We start from the raw sequence: 18,705 nt of genomic DNA, 5'->3' as shown, positions 1-18,705 counted from the left end.
TTGGCAGTATCTTAATGAAATAAAAAAATTTCATAAATAAAACAAAAAATAAAAAACCTATTTAGAATTATATGATTCCTCTTCTTTTTAGTACTGAGGATGCAATCTCTACCATTTACACATACACACACACACACACACACACACACACAAAATGTTGGTACTGAAATCCTCAAACTCTTTTAACTTTGCGTTGAGCAACAGTATTCTTAAATAGCAAACTATCTGCCCACAGTTCTTTTTTACTAAGCAGGGAGGAAGATTTGAAATGCTCCGTTTATATCAGACCAAGCTACTGAACCTTTGTAAGTTAATCTATTTAGTTTAATGTACATTGGCCATTTTAAGCTTTACACATACTTGTAGAAATTTTTTTTGTACAATTTTAAATGAAAGGCTTTGATGATTTGCAAATCATTCATCTTTAAAAAAGAAAAAAGAAATTAGGTTTTAATCAGGAAATATGCGTTTAACACAGTTTTTATAGAGAGTTTTATTGCTAATGACTAAAAGATGCTCAAGTAGTCTTTATTTGAAATGCTAACCGTGACAACAACACTAGATGGCGCTAGTGTAAAAGCAAAGAGGTGGCCTGAGCCCAGTGGATGACGGTTTGTGGCCAGGGCTAAATGACAATTGTTTTCATATTCGTAGTATAGTGTAAAATATCCACCATAGATTCCTGAAGCCTTCTTATTTTGATGGAACAACGTAGAAGAAACAGCAAATTGGCAAATGTATAGACTTTATGGTGAATAGTCAATTTTTGCTATAACATTTGCATATTGGTTAGTTACTAAAGTTTCAGTCATTTTCAGTCTATAAATAAATGTTATTTCAGTTGTAGTCGCTGTCACTGAAGCAACATAAATATAATTCAGAATTTTATTTGGGATGTTTTACCAGTATTACACAGACACAGCATAGATCAGACTGTAAGATTCATATTTCATGATCCATTATTGCCATTTAAAAAGGGGATTTTACCATCATATACAGAATATATTCACTTGCCATATATACATACATATATAACATGTCTGCAAAAATAAAGAAATATTTTATTTAGCTACATTTACTTTTCATTGTCAGTGTTAAATACAATTGCAGTATGTTTCTGTAGTGCTATTCATTTTCAATCATATAATATTCTTATTGCACACTATTCCACAGACAAAGGCACCTGTCTTTTCCTTTTACTAATAATACCACCTACTCCACGCAGTAAAAACAAGCCAGCATCTCCATGCCTGCTACAGCGTAAACAATACAACAGCAGAACTAAATCCTGAGGAAGTTTCAACAAAATAATAATTATTGCTGGAGTGCAATACAGAGGTAAACAAAAACACAAAATACAGCCACGCCTCTCTTGTAGCACATCAACAGAAACACATTTTCCTTCAAGCTAATATAATATCCAAACAGGATATTCAAGTTTTATTTGTCCCCACCCTGTTTTATATGTTTGGAAACACATAGGTCAATAGTTTGTTGGAGACATACAATTTGTCATTTTTTTGTCCCTGTGGCTGTACAAGCACTTTCATGGCCAGCTGAGGCCCGTTCCCTTGCTATTTCATTACCAACGACACCAACATAATATCTGAAATTGATTTAAAGTGTTGAATGTGTATTTTATAGCTTTTCACTCTAATTTTAAATATGAACCCAAAGAGAGGTCAGTGCAAGTGAGGGAGGCCATCATTAGGCTGCAAAACCTGAACTAACCTATCAGAGAGACAGCAAAACAATGTAAAGTGCAGGATGACAGAATTCTTTCTTTCTTTTAAAAACATTTAAAACATTTGCATTAAAACAATGCCCATAATGCAACCGTTAATCTGTTAATGGCAAAGTTTTGCCAATGAAACCCCCTGAATTAAAGCTAAAAGTCTGCACATCAGTCTCATATTGATGAATTTAAAATCCACTGTGGTAGTGTGCAGGTGAAACGCTACAAAACTTGTGTCTTTGTCCAACAGATTACAAACCCAAATGCAGATTTAAGTATTTTTAACTTAATTACAGTCCAGTGCCACATCTACACACTGCAGGTCGTTCTCAGTAACGCACACTACACTCAGACTCGCTCAGGCTGCCGCTGCTGCTTCGTCCTCTCCACTGCTGTCCTCCACCTGACTTGCAGCTGGCGTTTTGTGGCGAGTGTAGGTCCTCCTCTCCGGTCTCGATGCCCAGGACCTGCCGCTGAACCAGCTTAGAGTAGAGTCCGCCGCTGGCCATCAGCTCACTGTGAGATCCCTGTTCTGCCACGTGGCCCCTGTCAATTACAATAATGTTGTCTGCCTTCTCCACTGTGCTGAGCCGATGGGCGATCACCAACACGGTGTGGTCCTGCAGGACATTGTTCAGAGCCTGTTGAACCTGTAGTGAATTCAGCAAATACATCAACACCTCTATATTATTCCATAATGGAAATATGCTGCATGTCTGCTTGGTAACAGCTGCTGTACTGAAGCTCTCCTCTGGCTTTGATAACACTTACAATGTGTTCACTTTCTGCATCCAGAGCGCTAGTGGCTTCATCCAGGACTAGAACACGAGGGTTGCGGATGAGAGCTCTTGCAATGGCAACCCTTTGTTTCTGTCCCCCTGACAACTGTGTGCCCTTCTCGCCAACACCTCAAGAAAACAGTAAGGTAAAAGTCAGTCAAATACATCATTTCATCTTATGAAACACATCTCCATTTCTTTATTAAAGAACATAGCTCTATTTTTTGTATGGCTGTGATATTTGTGCATTTAAATCTGAGCACTGTGTTAGTTTTAAGCAGACCCTAGAGTCAGGCTCAGCTGGCAAATCAGCTGATCTCAGTGTCAGCCATACTATCTCATGGTCACTTCTTACTTTTCCACACATCCTATTGGCAGATCTCAAATGGTGCATGCTACTTAAGCTGTATCAGCCAACCTATAGTTTCTGATGCCTCTGCAAGCAGCTTTGCAATGTACAGTAAAGCTCTGTATAGTAAAACAAATCTGCCAGGGACCGATGTTAAATGTGACTTTTCCTCTTGAGGTCCCAGCTTAACAAGCATGTCCATTACACATAGAGCACATAAAAAGCTGATTTACAAATGAACAGATTTAATGATTACTTGTTTCATAGCCTTTAGGAAGAGTGGTAATAAAATCATGAGCGTTAGCCTTGGTGGCAGCCTGCAGCACTGCCTCCCTGGGGACATCAGTCAGGCCATAGGTAATGTTCTCCTCAACTGTGCGGGCAAACAGCACAGGCTCTTGACCTACAAGAGCCACCTGCAGACACACAATAAAGAATAGAAATTACTGTATGCTGAAGACTAACAAGCCAAGGGGTGTATTTGTATACAAAGTATGGTATGGTAATGGTAGTTTTTTTTTTTTGTTTAACCTTTTTTAATTTGTTTCTTTTTTAGACTAGTTTTTATCATTGCCAGCAGAAACTGACACAGGGCAGGAAAAATCAGAAAACAGTGATGGACAAACACATTGGCAGTTTTGCTCTTTTCGGGAGATTTTCAGACAACTACTCAACAACAGTTCTTGTGATGTTGGATTGTGCCAATGTGCACAATAGTGCATTTACTGTTAGCATGTTTATAGCCTCCTGAACACTGTATCAGAGCCAGGCCTCCTGCTTAGTCTAGTTCCTGCTGTGTTCTACATGTGAAAAAGTAAAACTGACCCAAGTCCCCAGATATTATACAAAGATTACACATGAAAATGTCTTTTACACTGACTAACCTTGGAGTGGAGGTAGTCATGCTGAAAGCTTTGAACAGGCTTTCCATCCAGCAGCACCTGGCCTTGCTGAGGAAGGTAGAAATTTTCCAGAAGACTCACACAGGAGCTCTTCCCACTGCCTGAAGGTCCCACAAGGGCAGTCACTTCTCCGGGACGCAGGAGGAATGACACCCCCTGCAAAAAGACCCATTTCAAACTAAGCAGACATAATGTCAACCGTATCCTAACTTCACCCTCATTTAGTTGGTTATATTGTTGCAATCTTCTAGTAAACTGCCCTCATCTCTACCACCATGAGTCAAACAGACCACTTGTGAATAATTTCTTCAGGTGTTCAGGATCCCTGAGGACAAACCTTGAGAATATCAGTTTCAGGGCGTGTCGGGTAGGCAAACGTGACGTCTTTAAATTCAACCAGACCGGCGCATGTCTCCGGAGCCTCTGTGCCATCAGAGGGGTGTTCGGGTTTCCTATCCAGATACTCAAAAACCTTCTCAGCAGCTCCAACTCCTTGCATGAGGCCCGTGTACACTGATGCAATGCTCTGCAAAGTGAAGACAACATGGATTCATTGCCATGTCTTCAGAACAGAAAACAAACGACCTGTGGAGAATGATAGGTGAAATACCTCAAGACATTCGCCGAGCTCTAGCATGTATATGAAAAAAGATATCAAGGCACCGCTACTCATCTGATTAGTAATCACAAGGTGGCCTCCATAGTAGAGGATAGCCAGCTCGAGAGCAAGCTCTGAGATCTGGAAAACACACAAAAAATCCCTTGCTGTAAGGTAAAAACAGAGACCACTAAATAAACCATGCAGAATTATGTAAAGGGTAACTGCAGATACCTACACAACTGGACCACATGTAGCAAGCGTAGGCCAGGGCTTGTTTTTTGTTGAGCTGGAACATGACTAAGAGTTTGGCGTAATAGGAATCGGCCTCTCCATTCTCGTTGGCAAAGCTCCGCACCGTCCTCATGGCTGAGATGGTTTCTTCTGCAACTTTATTGGCCTCTGCGAGGGTTGTTTGCACCTTTTTGGTCAGATTCTGGAAAGAACAGAAGAAAATATAAAAGTTATCTAATCGTAAATAGTAGAGAGCCTGATTGGGAATAGTGTCAGGGATTCTTCTGTAGCAGGGGTGTGGTCTCTAGCCCGCCTGACCAGGAGGAGTCGAACATTAACTCAGCTCTTCCAGGGCACCCTGCAGACTCGGCTGCTGGCAACAGCAAGGGAGTGGGGCCGCCGCTGGGATGACGTGAACGCCAAACAGGAGTCCATCACAGGTCGACTGCAGGTATGCGAGTAAGACCTTCTGAGGAGGGTTTCACTTTTCTCTCTTCTTTATAATTGACCCTTGTTTTCTCTCTCTCAGCTCCTTGTCCCAGAGTGGGAGGGATTTGAAGCACAAAGGGAGGTTTGACCAGCTGACAGGAAACACCAGTGAAAAACTGAAACAACTGCAGGTGTGGGGTTGTTTTGATATGACATATACGTCAGAGACATTATCCTAAACTGGACTAACAAAGGACCATTAGTCCAACATGAAACTTATCTTACATAAGGTAAGGCTGAAGTTCATTGATAATTTTAATCAAAAACTTGTTGAAATATTTTTACTGAACATGCAAACATCTGCTGATGAAAATGTGTTGATCTATCGGTCTGTTATGAAGCAATTGCTATTTCTAATGTGTCTTTATCACTTTCTGATGGTTTATTAATTAAACAATACATGTATTAATTGTTGTATTATCTGTAGATATAGTATTTATATATATTTATTTATAGTATAGTAAAAATGTTTAATTATTACTGTTTAAATGACTAATATGTGACATGTATTAGTAGTGATGTGGTGCTGAGGGTTAAAATGCCTTTTTGTCTTTTGGTATACTACGAAATGGCAATAAACCATTAATATATGTCTATGCTGTGCTCGTATTTATTTTACCCTACTCAAATTCAATTTATGATACATTTTATTTTGAAAGATTTAAAATGGTTCTTTAAAGAACCTTTTTAAAAAAATGGTTCTTTGAAAAACCATTAAAGGTGGACCCTGGGTCAGACAGACAGATGACAGTCTCAGGTGTATACACTGATACAAAACAGCACAAGAGAAGGAGGATTTAGTGTTTGTGTTATTACGAGTGCTAAACAAGAAGAGTTCCCAGATGTTACAGTGGACACATGTGTGACTCCTGTGATTAAAGCATCTTTCTTTCAGCTTAACGAGTGAACCGTCAGCTTGTTCAAACACACGTTAAAGTCCGTTTGGCTCGACACCACCGAACAGAGGCAGCAATATAACATAGCTAACATTAACAGTGCAGTGAATCCTGCTTGTGCCGTGATTCAGGACTGCAAACTGAGCAGCATCACTGACTTTCAGCTTGTTGTGTTTGTGGATATATGACTGACTTTAATTATCCATAAAATCATCAGATTCTCTGTAAGATTAAGGTCGACTATTGAACAGCGTATATTTTAAAGTAAAGGCTTTAAAACCAAATTACCAAATGAACCAAATGAATATTATGTCACCCCTGATGATCCACCAGGACAAACTCAGCAGTGTGTGAGGAAGAAGAGGAGGAAGAGCCAGCAGCAGCTGACAGATGGAGAGAGACAGACTGCTCCCTGTTTGTGAAGGACTGCTAGAAAAGTTTAAAATAACTAATTGTCTGTCCTGAATCAGTCTTATTAAGTAATGTTCAAATAATTTTATGATTCCAGTGTTTTCAGTGTGGGAGAAAGTACTCAGGGCCTTCAAGTTAAACACTATGAAAGGCAGCAACAAGTTTAATGTTCAGAAACCTAAAGTATGTATCAGCAGCAGAATGGAGCTAAAAATAAATGTTTGTTTCAGTTCTATGAAGCTTTGAGTATTTTGGATCAGTAGCTGCTGTGTTTGTTGCATCATATTGCTGTAACTGTTTATATGCTTTATATATTCTGAGGTAAGTTGATCTATAGTGTTACATTATATTCTATAAGGATGTTATGTGTTTGTATACTTTCTGCCCAGTTAGACCCATTTAGCAAAGTCAGCCTGTTTAAGGCTCTGATATCTATTCTGTGTGACTTAAAGCAGTTATGACATGGTCTGATTTTCTCACCCAATAAAGGAATATTTCATATATCAATCTACTCTTCATTTTATCAGAAACAGTTATCACAGCTCGTAAATTTTCTTTTTACACATATATGTAAGCATTGAGCCAAATTTAGTAATGCCAACATATTAAACGAACAATATTTGTCTCTTATGTATAATACATCTGTATATACACTGTGAAAGGTACTTGTCTTTGAGTGAAGATTTAAGGTGATAGGAAATATAAATAACTGCAACTTGAATCTTTGACCCAGAGTTCAAGCTCACTGCTGTAATATATCCTGTAATATATATATATATCATAATAATCTGACAATAAATATAATATTGGCCATATTATATTTACATTACCACAGTCAGATGATTTTAGTCTCATGAACAACATAAGCTAATTGTTATTTACTAGCTAATCTTAAAATGACTGTTCATTACAGAAATGAAGCCCAACTATCATGTTTTACAGTCCTGTGGTCTCAGCTTCAGATACTCAACTAATCAAAGTGATGTCATGACAAAAATGAATGACCAACAAAACATTTTTTCTCCTTCATTTACAGTGGGGCAAAAAAGTATTTAGTCAGCCACCGATTGTGCAAGTTCCCCCACCTAAAATGATGACAGAGGTCAGTAATTTGCACCAGAGGTACACTTCAACTGTGAGAGACAGAATGTGAAAAAAAATCCATGAATTCACATGGTAGGATTTGTAAAGAATTTATTCGTAAATTAGGGTGGAAAATAAGTATTTGGTCACCTCAAACAAGGAAAATCTCTGGCTCTCACAGACCTGTAACGTCTTCTGTAAGAAGCTTTTCTGTCCCCCACTCGTTACCTGTATGAATGGAACCTGTTTGAACTCATCATCTGTATAAAAGACACCTGTCCACAGCCGCAAACAGTCAGACTCAAAACTCCGCCATGGCCAAGACCAAAGAGCTTTCGAAGGACACCAGGAAAAGTATTGTAGACCTGCACCAGACTGGGAAGAGTGAATCTACAATAGGCAAGCAGCTTGGTGTGAAAAAATCAACTGTGGGAGCAATCATCAGAAAATGGAAGACATACAAGACCACTGATAATCTCCCTCGATCTGGGGCTCCACGCAACATCTCATCCCGTGGGGTCAAAATGATCATGAGAACGGTGAGCAAAGATCCCAGAACCACACGGGGGGACCTGGTGAATGACCTGCAGAGAGCTGGGACCAAAGTAACAAAGGTCACCATCAGTAACACACTACAACGGCAGGGAATCAAATCCCGCAGTGCCAGACGTGTTCCGCTGCTGAAGCCAGTGCATGTCCAGGCCCGTCTGAAGTTTGCCAGAGAGCACATGGATGATACAGCAGAGGATTGGGAGAATGTCATGTGGTCAGATGAAACCAAAGTAGAACTTTTTGGTATAAACTCAACTCGTCGTGTTTGGAGGAAGAAGAATACTGAGTTGCATCCCAAGAACACCATACCTACTGTGAAGCATGGGAGTGGAAACATCATGCTAAGGGGCTGTTTTTCTGCCAAGGGGACAGGACGACTGATCCGTGTTAAGGACAGAATGAATGGGGCCATGTATCGTGAGATGTTGAGCCAAAACCTCCCTCCATCAGTGAGAACTTTGAAGATGAAACGAGGCTGGGTCTTCCAACATGACAATGATCCAAAACACACCGCCCGGGCAACAAAGGAGTGGCTCCGTAAGAAGCATTTGAAAGTCCTGGAGTGGCCTAGCCAGTCTCCAGACCTCAACCCCAATAACAAAAATACAACTCAATACTTTGTAACATAACCTTTGTTGGCAATAACAGAGGTCAAACGTTTACTATAGGTCTTTACCAGGTTTGCACACACAGTAGCTGGTATTTTGGCCCATTCCTCCATGCAGATCTTCTCGAGAGCAGTGATGTTTTGGGGCTGTCGCTGAGCAACCCGCATGTAATAAATACTCACAAAGAAAATGTCTAAAAATGTAAGGTTTCATGCATTGGTCAAAACACCTGACTCCAGGTACACGACCAGCTAAAAAAAAAAAAAAATACTCATGCAAATCGAGTTGCCCGACATTCATGGAATTTACAGAAAATGTAAAATTTTTGTGATATATACCGTTGTCGGGACGATAAATATCTTATATCGGGATATGAAATTTTGGTCATATTGCACAGCCCTACAGTCACTCCCTACAAGGGAGTGACTGTTTCCCGGTACCCTGGTGCAGAAGCAACGGAATCAGCTGCTGAAACACAAATATACACTTGCATGAGCACGGAAATCCAGTGTGTGTCAGGTCCTTTATCACACTTTTACAATCTACACATGTCCCCCAGATGTGTCACAAGTAGACAATCACAAAGTTACTGTCTTGACAAGAAGACAGTTACACTATACTCTCACTAAATGCACAAAAGGCTAATTGTAGCTTTCTTCTTAAAAACGAATCCCCACACTGAGAAAAGAGAACTACTTTTAGCCGAAAATAACAGAGCATCTCATCCAAACAACATTATACCTGACATTACATTTATTGTTGTTAAGATATACATCGTGTGTACTAGGGTGACCATATTTTGATTTCCAAAAAAGAGGACACTTGGCACATTCATGAAGAATTTTAATAATACTGTTTGCTTAAAGAAAATTTTAACACATTTAAATAATGCATTCTCTGTGCGGTAAATGAATGGTGAAATAAAAAATGTCTTGTAGGCTTTTACAAGTGAATCGCTACCTTATCGTGGTGGAGGGGTTTGTGTGTCCCAGGGATCCCAGGGGCTATGTTGTCTGGGGGCTTTTGCCCCCTGGTAGGGTCTCCCATGGCAAATTGGTCCTGGGTGAGGGACCAGACAAAGAGCGATTCAGAAGACCCTAATGAAAAGAATATCGAGGGAACAGTTTACCCTGCCCGGGATAGGGTTACCGGGGCCCCGCCCTGGAGCCAGGCCCAGGGAGGGTGCCCGAGGGCAAGCGTCTGGTGGCCGGGCCTTAGTCCATGGGGCCCGGCCGGACACAGCCCAAAGAGGAGACATGGGCCCATCCTCCCGCAGGCCCACCACCTGCAGGAGGCACCATAGGGGTCGGGTGCATTGTGTGCCGGGTGGCGGCCAGGAGCGGAGGCCCTGGCGGACTGACCCCCGGCTGCCAAGACTGGCAATAGGGACATGGAATGTCTCTGGTGGGGAAGGAGCCTGAGTTAGTGCGTGAGGTTGAGAGGTACCGGCTAGATATAGTCGGGCTCACCTCTACGCATGGCTTGGGCTCTGGAACCAGTCTCCTGGAGAGGGGCTGGACTCTGTCTCAGTCTGGAGTTGCCCCTGGTGAGAGGCGGCGGGCTGGGGTGGGTATTCTAATATCCCCTCGGCTTGCTGCCGGTACGTTGGGGTTTTCCCCGGTGGATGAGAGGGTTTGTTCCCTGCGCCTTAGGGTCGGGGAACGGGTCCTGACTGTCATCTGTGCTTATGCGCCGAGTAGCAGTTCGGAGTACCCAGCCTTCTTAGAGTCCCTGGGGGTGGGGTGCTGGAAGGTGCTCCACCTGGAGACTCTGTTGTCCTGCTAGGAGACTTCAATGCTCACGTGGGTAATGACAGCGAGACCTGGAGGGGCGTGATTGAGAGGAACGGCCTCCCTGATCTGAACCCGAGCGGTGCTTTGTTATTGGACTTCTGTGCTAATCACAGTTTGGCCATAACGAATACCCTGTTCAAACATAAGAGTGTCCATAAGTGCACGTGGCACCAGGACGCTCTAGGCCGTAGGTCGATGATCGATTTTGTAATCGTATCACCAGACCTGCGACCATGTGTTCTGGACACTCGGGTAAAGAGAGGGGCTGAGCTGTCAACTGATCACCACCTGGTGGTGAGTTGGATCAGGTGGCGGGGGAGGACGCTGGACAGACCTGGTGCACCTAAACGCGTAGTGAGGGTGTGCTGGGAACATCTAGCAGAGGCCCCAGTCCGCGAGATCTTCAACGCACACCTCCGGCAGAGCTTCAACAGCATTCCGAGGGAGACTGGGGACATTGAGTCCGAATGGACCATGTTCAGCGTCTCCATTGCCAAAGCTGCTGCATTGAGCTGCGGCCGCAAGGTGGTTGGTGCCTGCCGTGGTGGTAATCCCCAAACCAAATGGTGGACACCAGAGGTGAAGGGAGAAACCAGGCTGAAGAAGGAGTCCTATCGGGCTTGGTTAGCCTGTGGGACTCCGGAGGCAACCGACAGGTATCGACAGGCCAAGCGGAATGCGGCTCGGGCAGTGGCTGAAGCAAAAACTCGGGTGTGGGAGGAGTTCGGAGAGGCCATGGAAAAATACTTTCGGACTGCCTCGAAGAGATTCTGGCAAACCGTCAGGCGTCTCAGGAAGGGAAAGCGGTGCTCTACCTGCACTATGTATAGTGCTGGCGGAGCGCTGCTGACGTCAACTGAGAAAATTGTCAGGCGGTGGAAGGAATACTTCGAGGACCTCCTTAATCTAACTGACACGTCTTCCGAGGAGGAAGCAGAGTCTGGGGATGAGGGGAATGACCCGCCAATTTCCGGGGGCGAGGTCACTGAGGCAGTTAAACAACTCCTTGGTGGCAGAGCCCCTGGTGTTGATGAGGTCTTCCCCAAGTTCCTGAAGGCTCTGGATGTTGTAGGGCTGTCCTGGTTGACACACCTCTGCAATGTTGCGTGGAGATCAGGGGCAGTACCTGTGGACTGGCAGACTGGGGTGGTGGTCCCCATCTTTAAGAAGGGGGACCGGAGGGTGTGTTCCAACTACAGGGGGATCACACTCCTCAGCCTCCCTGGGAAAGTCTATGCCAGGGTGCTGGAAAGGAGAGTTCGTCCGCTAGTCGAACCTCGGATACAGGAGGAACAATGCGGTTTTCGTCCTGGTCGCGGAACACTGGACCAGCTCTTTATCCTCTCCAGGATACTTGAGGGTGCATGGGAGTTTGCCCAACCAGTCTACATGTGTTTTGTGGACTTGGAGAAGGCATTCGACCGTGTCCCTCGGGGTGTCCTGTGGGAGGTGTTGCGGGAGTATGGGGTGTCTGGCCCATTGCTACGGGCCATTCGATCCCTATACAACCATTGTAAGAGCTTGGTTCGCATTGCCGGCAATAAGTCAGACTCGTTCCCGGTGGGTGATGGGCTCCGCCAGGGCTGCCCTTTGTCTCCGGTTCTGTTCATAATTTTTATGGACAGGATTTCTAGGCGCAGCCAAGTGGCGGAGGGCTTTCGCTTTGGTGGCCTCAGAATCTCATCTCCGATTTTTGCGGATGATGTGGTTCTGTTGGCTTCATCGGGTGAGGGCCTCCAGCTCGCACTGGAACGGTTCGCAGCAGAGTGTGAAGCAGCGGGAATGAGGATCAGCACCTCCAAATCTGAGGCCATGGTTCTCAGCCGGAAAAGGGTGGAGTGCCCACTCCGGGTCGGGGATGAGTTCTTGCCCCAAGTGGAGGAGTTCAAGTATCTCGGGGTCTTGTTCGCGAGTGATGGGAGAAGGGAGCCGGAGATCGACAGACGGATTCGGGCTGCAGCTGCAGTAATGCAGACGCTGCACCAGTCCGTCGTGGTGAAGAGGAGCTGAGTGTAAAAGCGAAGCTCTCAATTTACCGGTCGATCTACGTCCCTACCCTCACCTATGGCCACGAGCTATGGGTAGTGACCGAAAGAACGAGATCGCGGATACAAGCGGGAGAAATGAGCTTCCTCCGAAGAGTGGCTGGCCTCTCCCTTAGAGATAGGGTGAGAAGTTCGGCCATCCGGGAGGGGCTCAGAGTAGAGCTGCTGCTGCTCCACATCGAAAGGAGCCAGCTGAGGTGGTTCGGGCATCTGACAAGGATGCCCCCTGGGCGCCTCCTGGGTGAGGTGTTCCAGGCATGTCCCACCGGGGAGGAGGCCCCGGGGCAGACCCAGGACACGCTGGAGAGATTATATCTCTCGGCTGGCCTGGGAACGCCTTGGTGTTCCCCCGGATAAGCTGGAGGAGGTGGCTGGGAAGAGGGAGGTCTGGGTCTCTTTGCTTAGGCTGCTGCCCCCGCGACCCGGCCTCGGATAAAGCGGATGAAGATGGATGGATGGATGGATGGATGGATGGATGGATGGATGGATGGATGGACGGATGGATGGACAAGTGCAAAAGACTAATTTAAAAACCTCTAGAATTAAGTAACGTTACAGAAATAATGTCTCATTTGTATAAGAAAAATGACCAGTGAGGTATGGTTTCTGCTGTCTCATTTCGCGTTTCTAACCTCAATTAATTTTTTTTGCATGCCACCATTCTTCCAGTCAAAGTATGATTGGGAATATATTCTCTGGTAAGTCTGAGAAATGCCACAGTATTGGATTTTATTAAGATCTCAAAGAGTGACTTCAACTGAATGTAGCACTATGACACCATTGACAATAGCTTCAGTCTTGGTGCAGGCACTTTTTGGCTTTGTTAAAGTCTGGAAATGCTTCTCTTCTTTTAGCAACACACAAGTGCAATCCATGGATCTGTAGCTATTGTGACGCTTCATAGTATGAAATGCCAGTGCACCTTCTGCTGCAGATACAACAACATCCTCGTTTTTCCCAGGTGTAACAAAGAACTCAGTCAACTTACTAGATGAATTTTCGCCTCGCACAGCCTTTATATACAGGTGCATATAAGTGGTCCGCAGGTGCGCAATCGCTGTCAAAATAAAAGGCGCGCACCAGATAAGAAGTTGCAACGCACGTTTGCGTACATAAGATTTTCTGGAGGAAGACAGATATTTGTTTAGAACTCTTAAAGATGTCGAAGAAGCAAGCTCCTTTAAGCAATTACTTTGGTGTTCCTCCACCTCCAAAGAAATGTCAGAAGGAGTGCGAACCGCAAAAAGAAGCGCGTATTCTCGGAAAAGTGGTTGCAGGAGGTGAGCTGGCTTCAAACAAATGATGAACGCACAAAGATTTGGTGCAGAATATGCAGTGAAAATCCCACCCTAGCGAACAAAAACAGTGCCTTTTATATGTATGCGAACGCGCGTTGCAACTTCTTATCTGGTGCGCGTCTTTTATTTTGACAGCGAATGCGCACCTGCGGACCACTTATGTGCACCCCTGTTTATATGTTTTTAAACCTTTGTTAGACACACAAACGTATTTGCCAGCTCTGCACACAGTGGACTCCACCTCCCATTTATTCTGAGGGATGGTACAAGGGAAATTTGTTTTGCAGTTTGTCTGAAAAGATGCACTTGCGCTTTGGCATCTTGTGGCATCTTTTCAGCGCACCGCTGCGCACTCTGTCCCGTCTGTGAGCGCGGAACAACCACTTACTTCGGGACGAAGTCGCACATATGGGTCCCTCTGTATGTCTATAGGAAAACCCGGACATTTTCATCCATCTCGAAAATCCCCCCGGACAGAACGTGAAAAGTGGACATGTCCGAGGAAAAGAGGACGGTTGGTCACCCTATGTGTACTCATGTTGTACAATGTGTTGAACTGTATTATGGTTATTGTTGTTTAACAGAGAGACAGTATTTTATTTGTCACCACAAGGAAGCACGTATGCTGCGTCATCAGCCCCTGAGAGAGAAAGTGTACCCCAACAAAAATGGCACCCATGAGGAAAGGTTTTGCCGCGTTCCCTAATGTGGAACAAAGTTCCCAAAATGTTAAGGACATTTTTGCCTCCGTCGTCATTTCCCTTTGACTTGATCACTGTTGATGCTGCAATACTCAACAACAGTAATAACTATTTCTCAAGACCACTTTAAAAAAATTACAATAATATCTGACTTCTTGGAAGCAAACTATAAAGAAATGAACATTCAGACAAAACTACTTTACCTTGTAGTATTCACCATAAAGTTTTGAGACTAGACCGATGAAAGGGAATCCCATGATGGTCACCAGTGTGAGCTTCCAGGACATGCCAAACATGAAGATGAAGAAGCCAACGCCCTTAATGACACTCCGCAGGAAGATGTTGACATTCTGGGAGATGAGGTCGCTCACCTGGGTGGTGTCAGCAGACAGACGTGAAAGGATGTCACCTGCAGGGTTACAAGGGCGTGGAATAACATTAGAACGGATCAATGGAAGGGAAAGATGTGTGCACAGGAACTCGCGTTCAACATCACCTGTGTGATTGTCATCAAAAAAGGCAATTTCTTGCCTCATCAAGGTTCGGAAAAGATGGTTCCTGAGACGAAGGTTTAATCTCGCAAACGTCAGGGTGAAGACACCTCCTCGTACTCCGATTGCAAGTGAACTGAGGAGAGAGAAAAGACTGCCATGAAGCAGTTCTGTGGTTTGGCATTTAACACACGTCATCATCTAAACAAAGCAAGCAGCTTTGCCAAGGATCATCTCAGTATATAAGCTGAATGCATTCCTCTGTGTAATTTACAACAAAATGTAAACAAAACATTAAAAAACAAAAATTAAAACCTACAACTGCGGATGCTCACCTGGCTAAGGCCAGTGCTGCAAGTATGATCACAGGTTTGGCAAAGTACTCCATGCTTTGGTGAACCACAATACTGTCTATGGCTTTCCCATAGTAGTACGGTATGAAAGCCTCACCTGAAAGCAAAGAGTCATCATTACTTAATGTTTTTTAAAGTCTAAGTTGAACTGATGATCCATACATAAAGGCTTTGTGACAACTTGAGCATTCAATTTTATTTAATTAGTTTTTTATCCATCCATCCATTCGCTTACGCTTATCCCTTTCAAGGTGGCGGGGTGTGCTGGAGCCTATCCCAGCTGTCATAGGGCGAGAGGCGGGGTACATCCTGGACAGGTCGCCAGTCTGTCGCAGGGCCAACACACAGAGACAGACAACCATTCATGCTCACATTAACACTTATAGGCAATTTAGATTGATCAGTTAACCTATCCCCACAAGCTGCATGTGTTTGGACTGTGGGAGGAAGCCGGAGTACCCAGGGAGAACATGCAAACTCCACACTGAAAGACCACAGCCTGATGGAGAATTGAACTCAGGACATTCTTGCTGTGCGGCAACAGTGGTAACCTCCATGTTCGATGCTTTTTTTTATTCAATTCTAAATCAGAGTGAAAAATAAGGTCACTGTACATTCATAGTGAGAGCGTTTTTTGTTTTTTGGGACATTTGGGACTCCCCTTGTCCCAAATGTTTTTCTAACATTTAGGAACAGAACCTCGAGGTGTTTGGGCTCACCCTTAGAGCTCAGATGCTCAGTTCCTGGGGAGCAGTTCAGGCAAGGGAAGATTAGTTAAGATGCCTCCTGAACACCTCCAATATGAAGTTTTTCTTGTATACCCAACAAGAAAGAGACACCTGGGCCCACCAAGGACATGCTGGACAAATTATGTCTCTTGGCTGGTTTGGGATATCCTTGTGAAAGAGCTGGAGGCTGAGGTGGAGGAAAGTGAGTTCTAGGCGTCTCTGCTCAGACTGTTGCCCCTGTAATCGCTTTTTAAGCAGCACAAAACCAATGGATGGATGGACAAATGCATAGTTTAGATGTACGAGTACATAAAATACCTCAAATTTTTATATTGTACTTCAAAGAAAATGAGCAAACTTCCAAAATGATTTGAATGAAATGTGTGTATTTAATGATATTCCATAAATTAAAGAATTGATGAAACTGATAAAACCGTGAGTGCTGTTGGAGGCTCTGGCATTCAGCCCACTGTTACAAACAATAATGAGCCTTAGAGTTACTTAGTATGACTTTGACCTATTAATGTAGGTATAGACGTTTATTGGCATTCACCAAATATACCATTTCCAGCTCTTTTATTTTTATTCTTGGACTCTAATAGAGACGCTTTGTATGCTTCACAGTTGAAATGAAACCTAGCGTTTAATATACAGGGCCTTGGCACAGGCACCGTTTAAGTCAACTTTCTTCTGATTGGCTAGTCCTTTGAAACAGAAGGTTTGAACAGCAGGTGGCTGAGGCTTCTGGTTAGTAATGTAGATGAATATACTGATCAATATCTTTGGGCTTTATGACAAAAAACATTTGTCTTTTAGCAACTGGGACCCATATGAGCGAGTTAGGGGTCCTTTTAATAATTCCATGACAGAAAGCATCAACAGTTGGAACATATTGAAAAGAACACACTTGTTTTTCTACCATAGCACTTATCTGTAATTAAAAAGTGTTGTGTAACGTGGCATGAGTAGCGTAATCAGAACCTGCAGACTCAGTTTTGTCAGTTGCATTGGGGCAGTGTGTCTAAATCCTTTATAACAGACAGCAATAAATAATGTGACATTAAGGACACTCACACACAGCAGAGATGATGAGGAAGAGGACAGCAACAGAGAGCAGCTCAGCATCCTTTTTGCAGTAGCTCAGCAGGCGTCCCAGTGTGGCCCCCGAGCTGCTGTCCTTCTCCTTCTTTCTCTCAGAGCCCAACTCCTGCTCCTCCTCGCCAACTGTCTCCACCAGCTTTTCAGTGTCCTCACGGCCCCTTGTTCCTCTACCACTACTGCTGCTCTCAGACTCCGGCTCCTTCCCCAGCCACCTCCAGAGCAGCATTACTCCCAGAGAAGAGGCACAAGTCCAACATATCAGGCTCAAGAGCCAGGGCTGGTGACTGATGCTCACCTCAGTCAGCATCAGCAGCTTGGCCAGTGTATAGGTGATGACAATCAGACAGATGAGGAGAATAAGGCTGGTGGATTTAGCAACCCTCTGCGGGCCGTCCACCTTGTTCCATGTCACCCCTAAAGAGGCTCCCAGCAGGAGGGAGGCTCGGAGCAGCACTGTCCCCCAGATGTCCAGTGCAGACTGAAGGATATTAAAGTTGAGGGCATCCTCTGTGAAGGTGCTCAGCTGTGATCCATGTGCGTACAGGACAGTGGTGGTGACAACATCCAGGAGGACGTATGACACGATGCAGCCCACAGCCACGTTGATTCCCATGCTGATTATCAGAACAGAGAGCAGCACCGGCACAAAGCAGCAAACAGCGGCTTGAGAAATGATCGGTTACAGTGCAGCAGCGGTTTGAATAAAATGTGAGAAAAGTTTCTCAAAACATACACCAGACAAGAACACAAACACTCAGCAAAACCGGATTATTTTAGTTATTCTTTCCGGTCTTTTTCCGTTTTATGCAGCTGCACAGAAAATATCAAGTAGTCTTATTACAACTACCAGCATTTAGGACGTCACTACATTGTTAATGATTGTCCAGCCATGCCGCAACATTACTGTAACACATATCCTGCTACATTGTTGGCTAGCTTTGTGAATTAGCTTCTTGAGGGCGGTCAGCTGCGTTGCGTTACACTTCCGTGTTAAATCTTGTCACTGTCCAGCCCCGACAGCATTCAGTAACTCACTGAAACCCCTCTCCTTATTCAATGTTGTCCTCAAACACATGCATTACAACCCAAACTGACTCAAGTTCGTGTAACGAATACATGAACTTCGATACCGGCGTTCAAGAAGACGCCGGCATCGAAGCTCGTCTAGATTACAGAAGATTAAGAGCAGGCAGTGATTCTCTGCGGCACACTAGTGAGCGTTTCTACCACCAGTTCATCTTTTTTGCTATCTTGTGTTTTTCTACTCAAGAGGTTCACATGTCCCTAACCCGAATACGAAGCCAATAACGTCTGATGGTTAAAGAATGCCCACTCGTGTTCTGCAGACTACAGAAACCCGCTTTTAAATGGCTAAAGTTACAGGAAAGAAGACAGAGTGACACATCTTTCCTTTTAGCTTTACGGATGTTTCCATAGAGTCTCGCTGAAAATGACCAGTTTGGCTCCTCCCAGTTTTCCATTAAAGTGGACATGGAACATAACATGTATCACTCTGTTTGTGAAGCTAGATTTAAAACAATCAGTCTTTTAACCTTCTG

General features: G+C 44.1%; 1 protein-coding gene across 1 annotated transcript; it reads right to left on the bottom strand.

Annotated features, from left to right (window-relative positions):
• Positions 1–871: 871 nt before the first annotated feature.
• Positions 872–18,506, bottom strand: abcb9 (ATP-binding cassette, sub-family B (MDR/TAP), member 9). The gene is made up of 11 exons (XM_004565791.2): positions 17,120–18,506; positions 15,300–15,414; positions 14,970–15,100; positions 14,677–14,882; positions 4,602–4,799; positions 4,376–4,504; positions 4,103–4,291; positions 3,748–3,921; positions 3,120–3,279; positions 2,507–2,643; positions 872–2,385 (listed from the first exon to the last, which is right to left on the bottom strand). Exons 1-11 carry the CDS (start codon positions 17,757–17,759, stop codon positions 2,065–2,067), a joined length of 2,400 nt encoding a protein of 799 aa, XP_004565848.1. The 5' UTR covers positions 17,760–18,506; the 3' UTR covers positions 872–2,064.
• Between the last annotated feature and the right edge of the window lie 199 nt (positions 18,507–18,705).

The sequence above is a fragment of the Maylandia zebra genome, linkage group LG12 (assembly GCF_041146795.1).
Source record: "Maylandia zebra isolate NMK-2024a linkage group LG12, Mzebra_GT3a, whole genome shotgun sequence".
NCBI classification, from domain to species: domain Eukaryota; kingdom Metazoa; phylum Chordata; class Actinopteri; order Cichliformes; family Cichlidae; genus Maylandia; species Maylandia zebra.
The sequence above is the reverse complement of the archived record's forward strand: the minus strand, read 5'-3'. Positions and strand labels throughout refer to the sequence as shown.

Bases quoted from the DNA above. Each gene is read 5' to 3' on its own strand.
- abcb9 (XM_004565791.2), bottom strand. From the start codon at position 17,759: ATGGGAATCAACGTGGCTGTGGGCTGCATCGTGTCATACGTCCTCCTG. The intron at 4,800-14,676 runs GTAAAGTAGTTT...TGTTCTTTCCAG, and splicing joins TTTATGGTGAATACTACAAG to AATCTGACCAAAAAGGTGCA. The intron at 4,292-4,375 runs GTATTTCACCTA...TTCACTTTGCAG, and splicing joins AGCTCGGCGAATGTCTTGAG to AGCATTGCATCAGTGTACAC.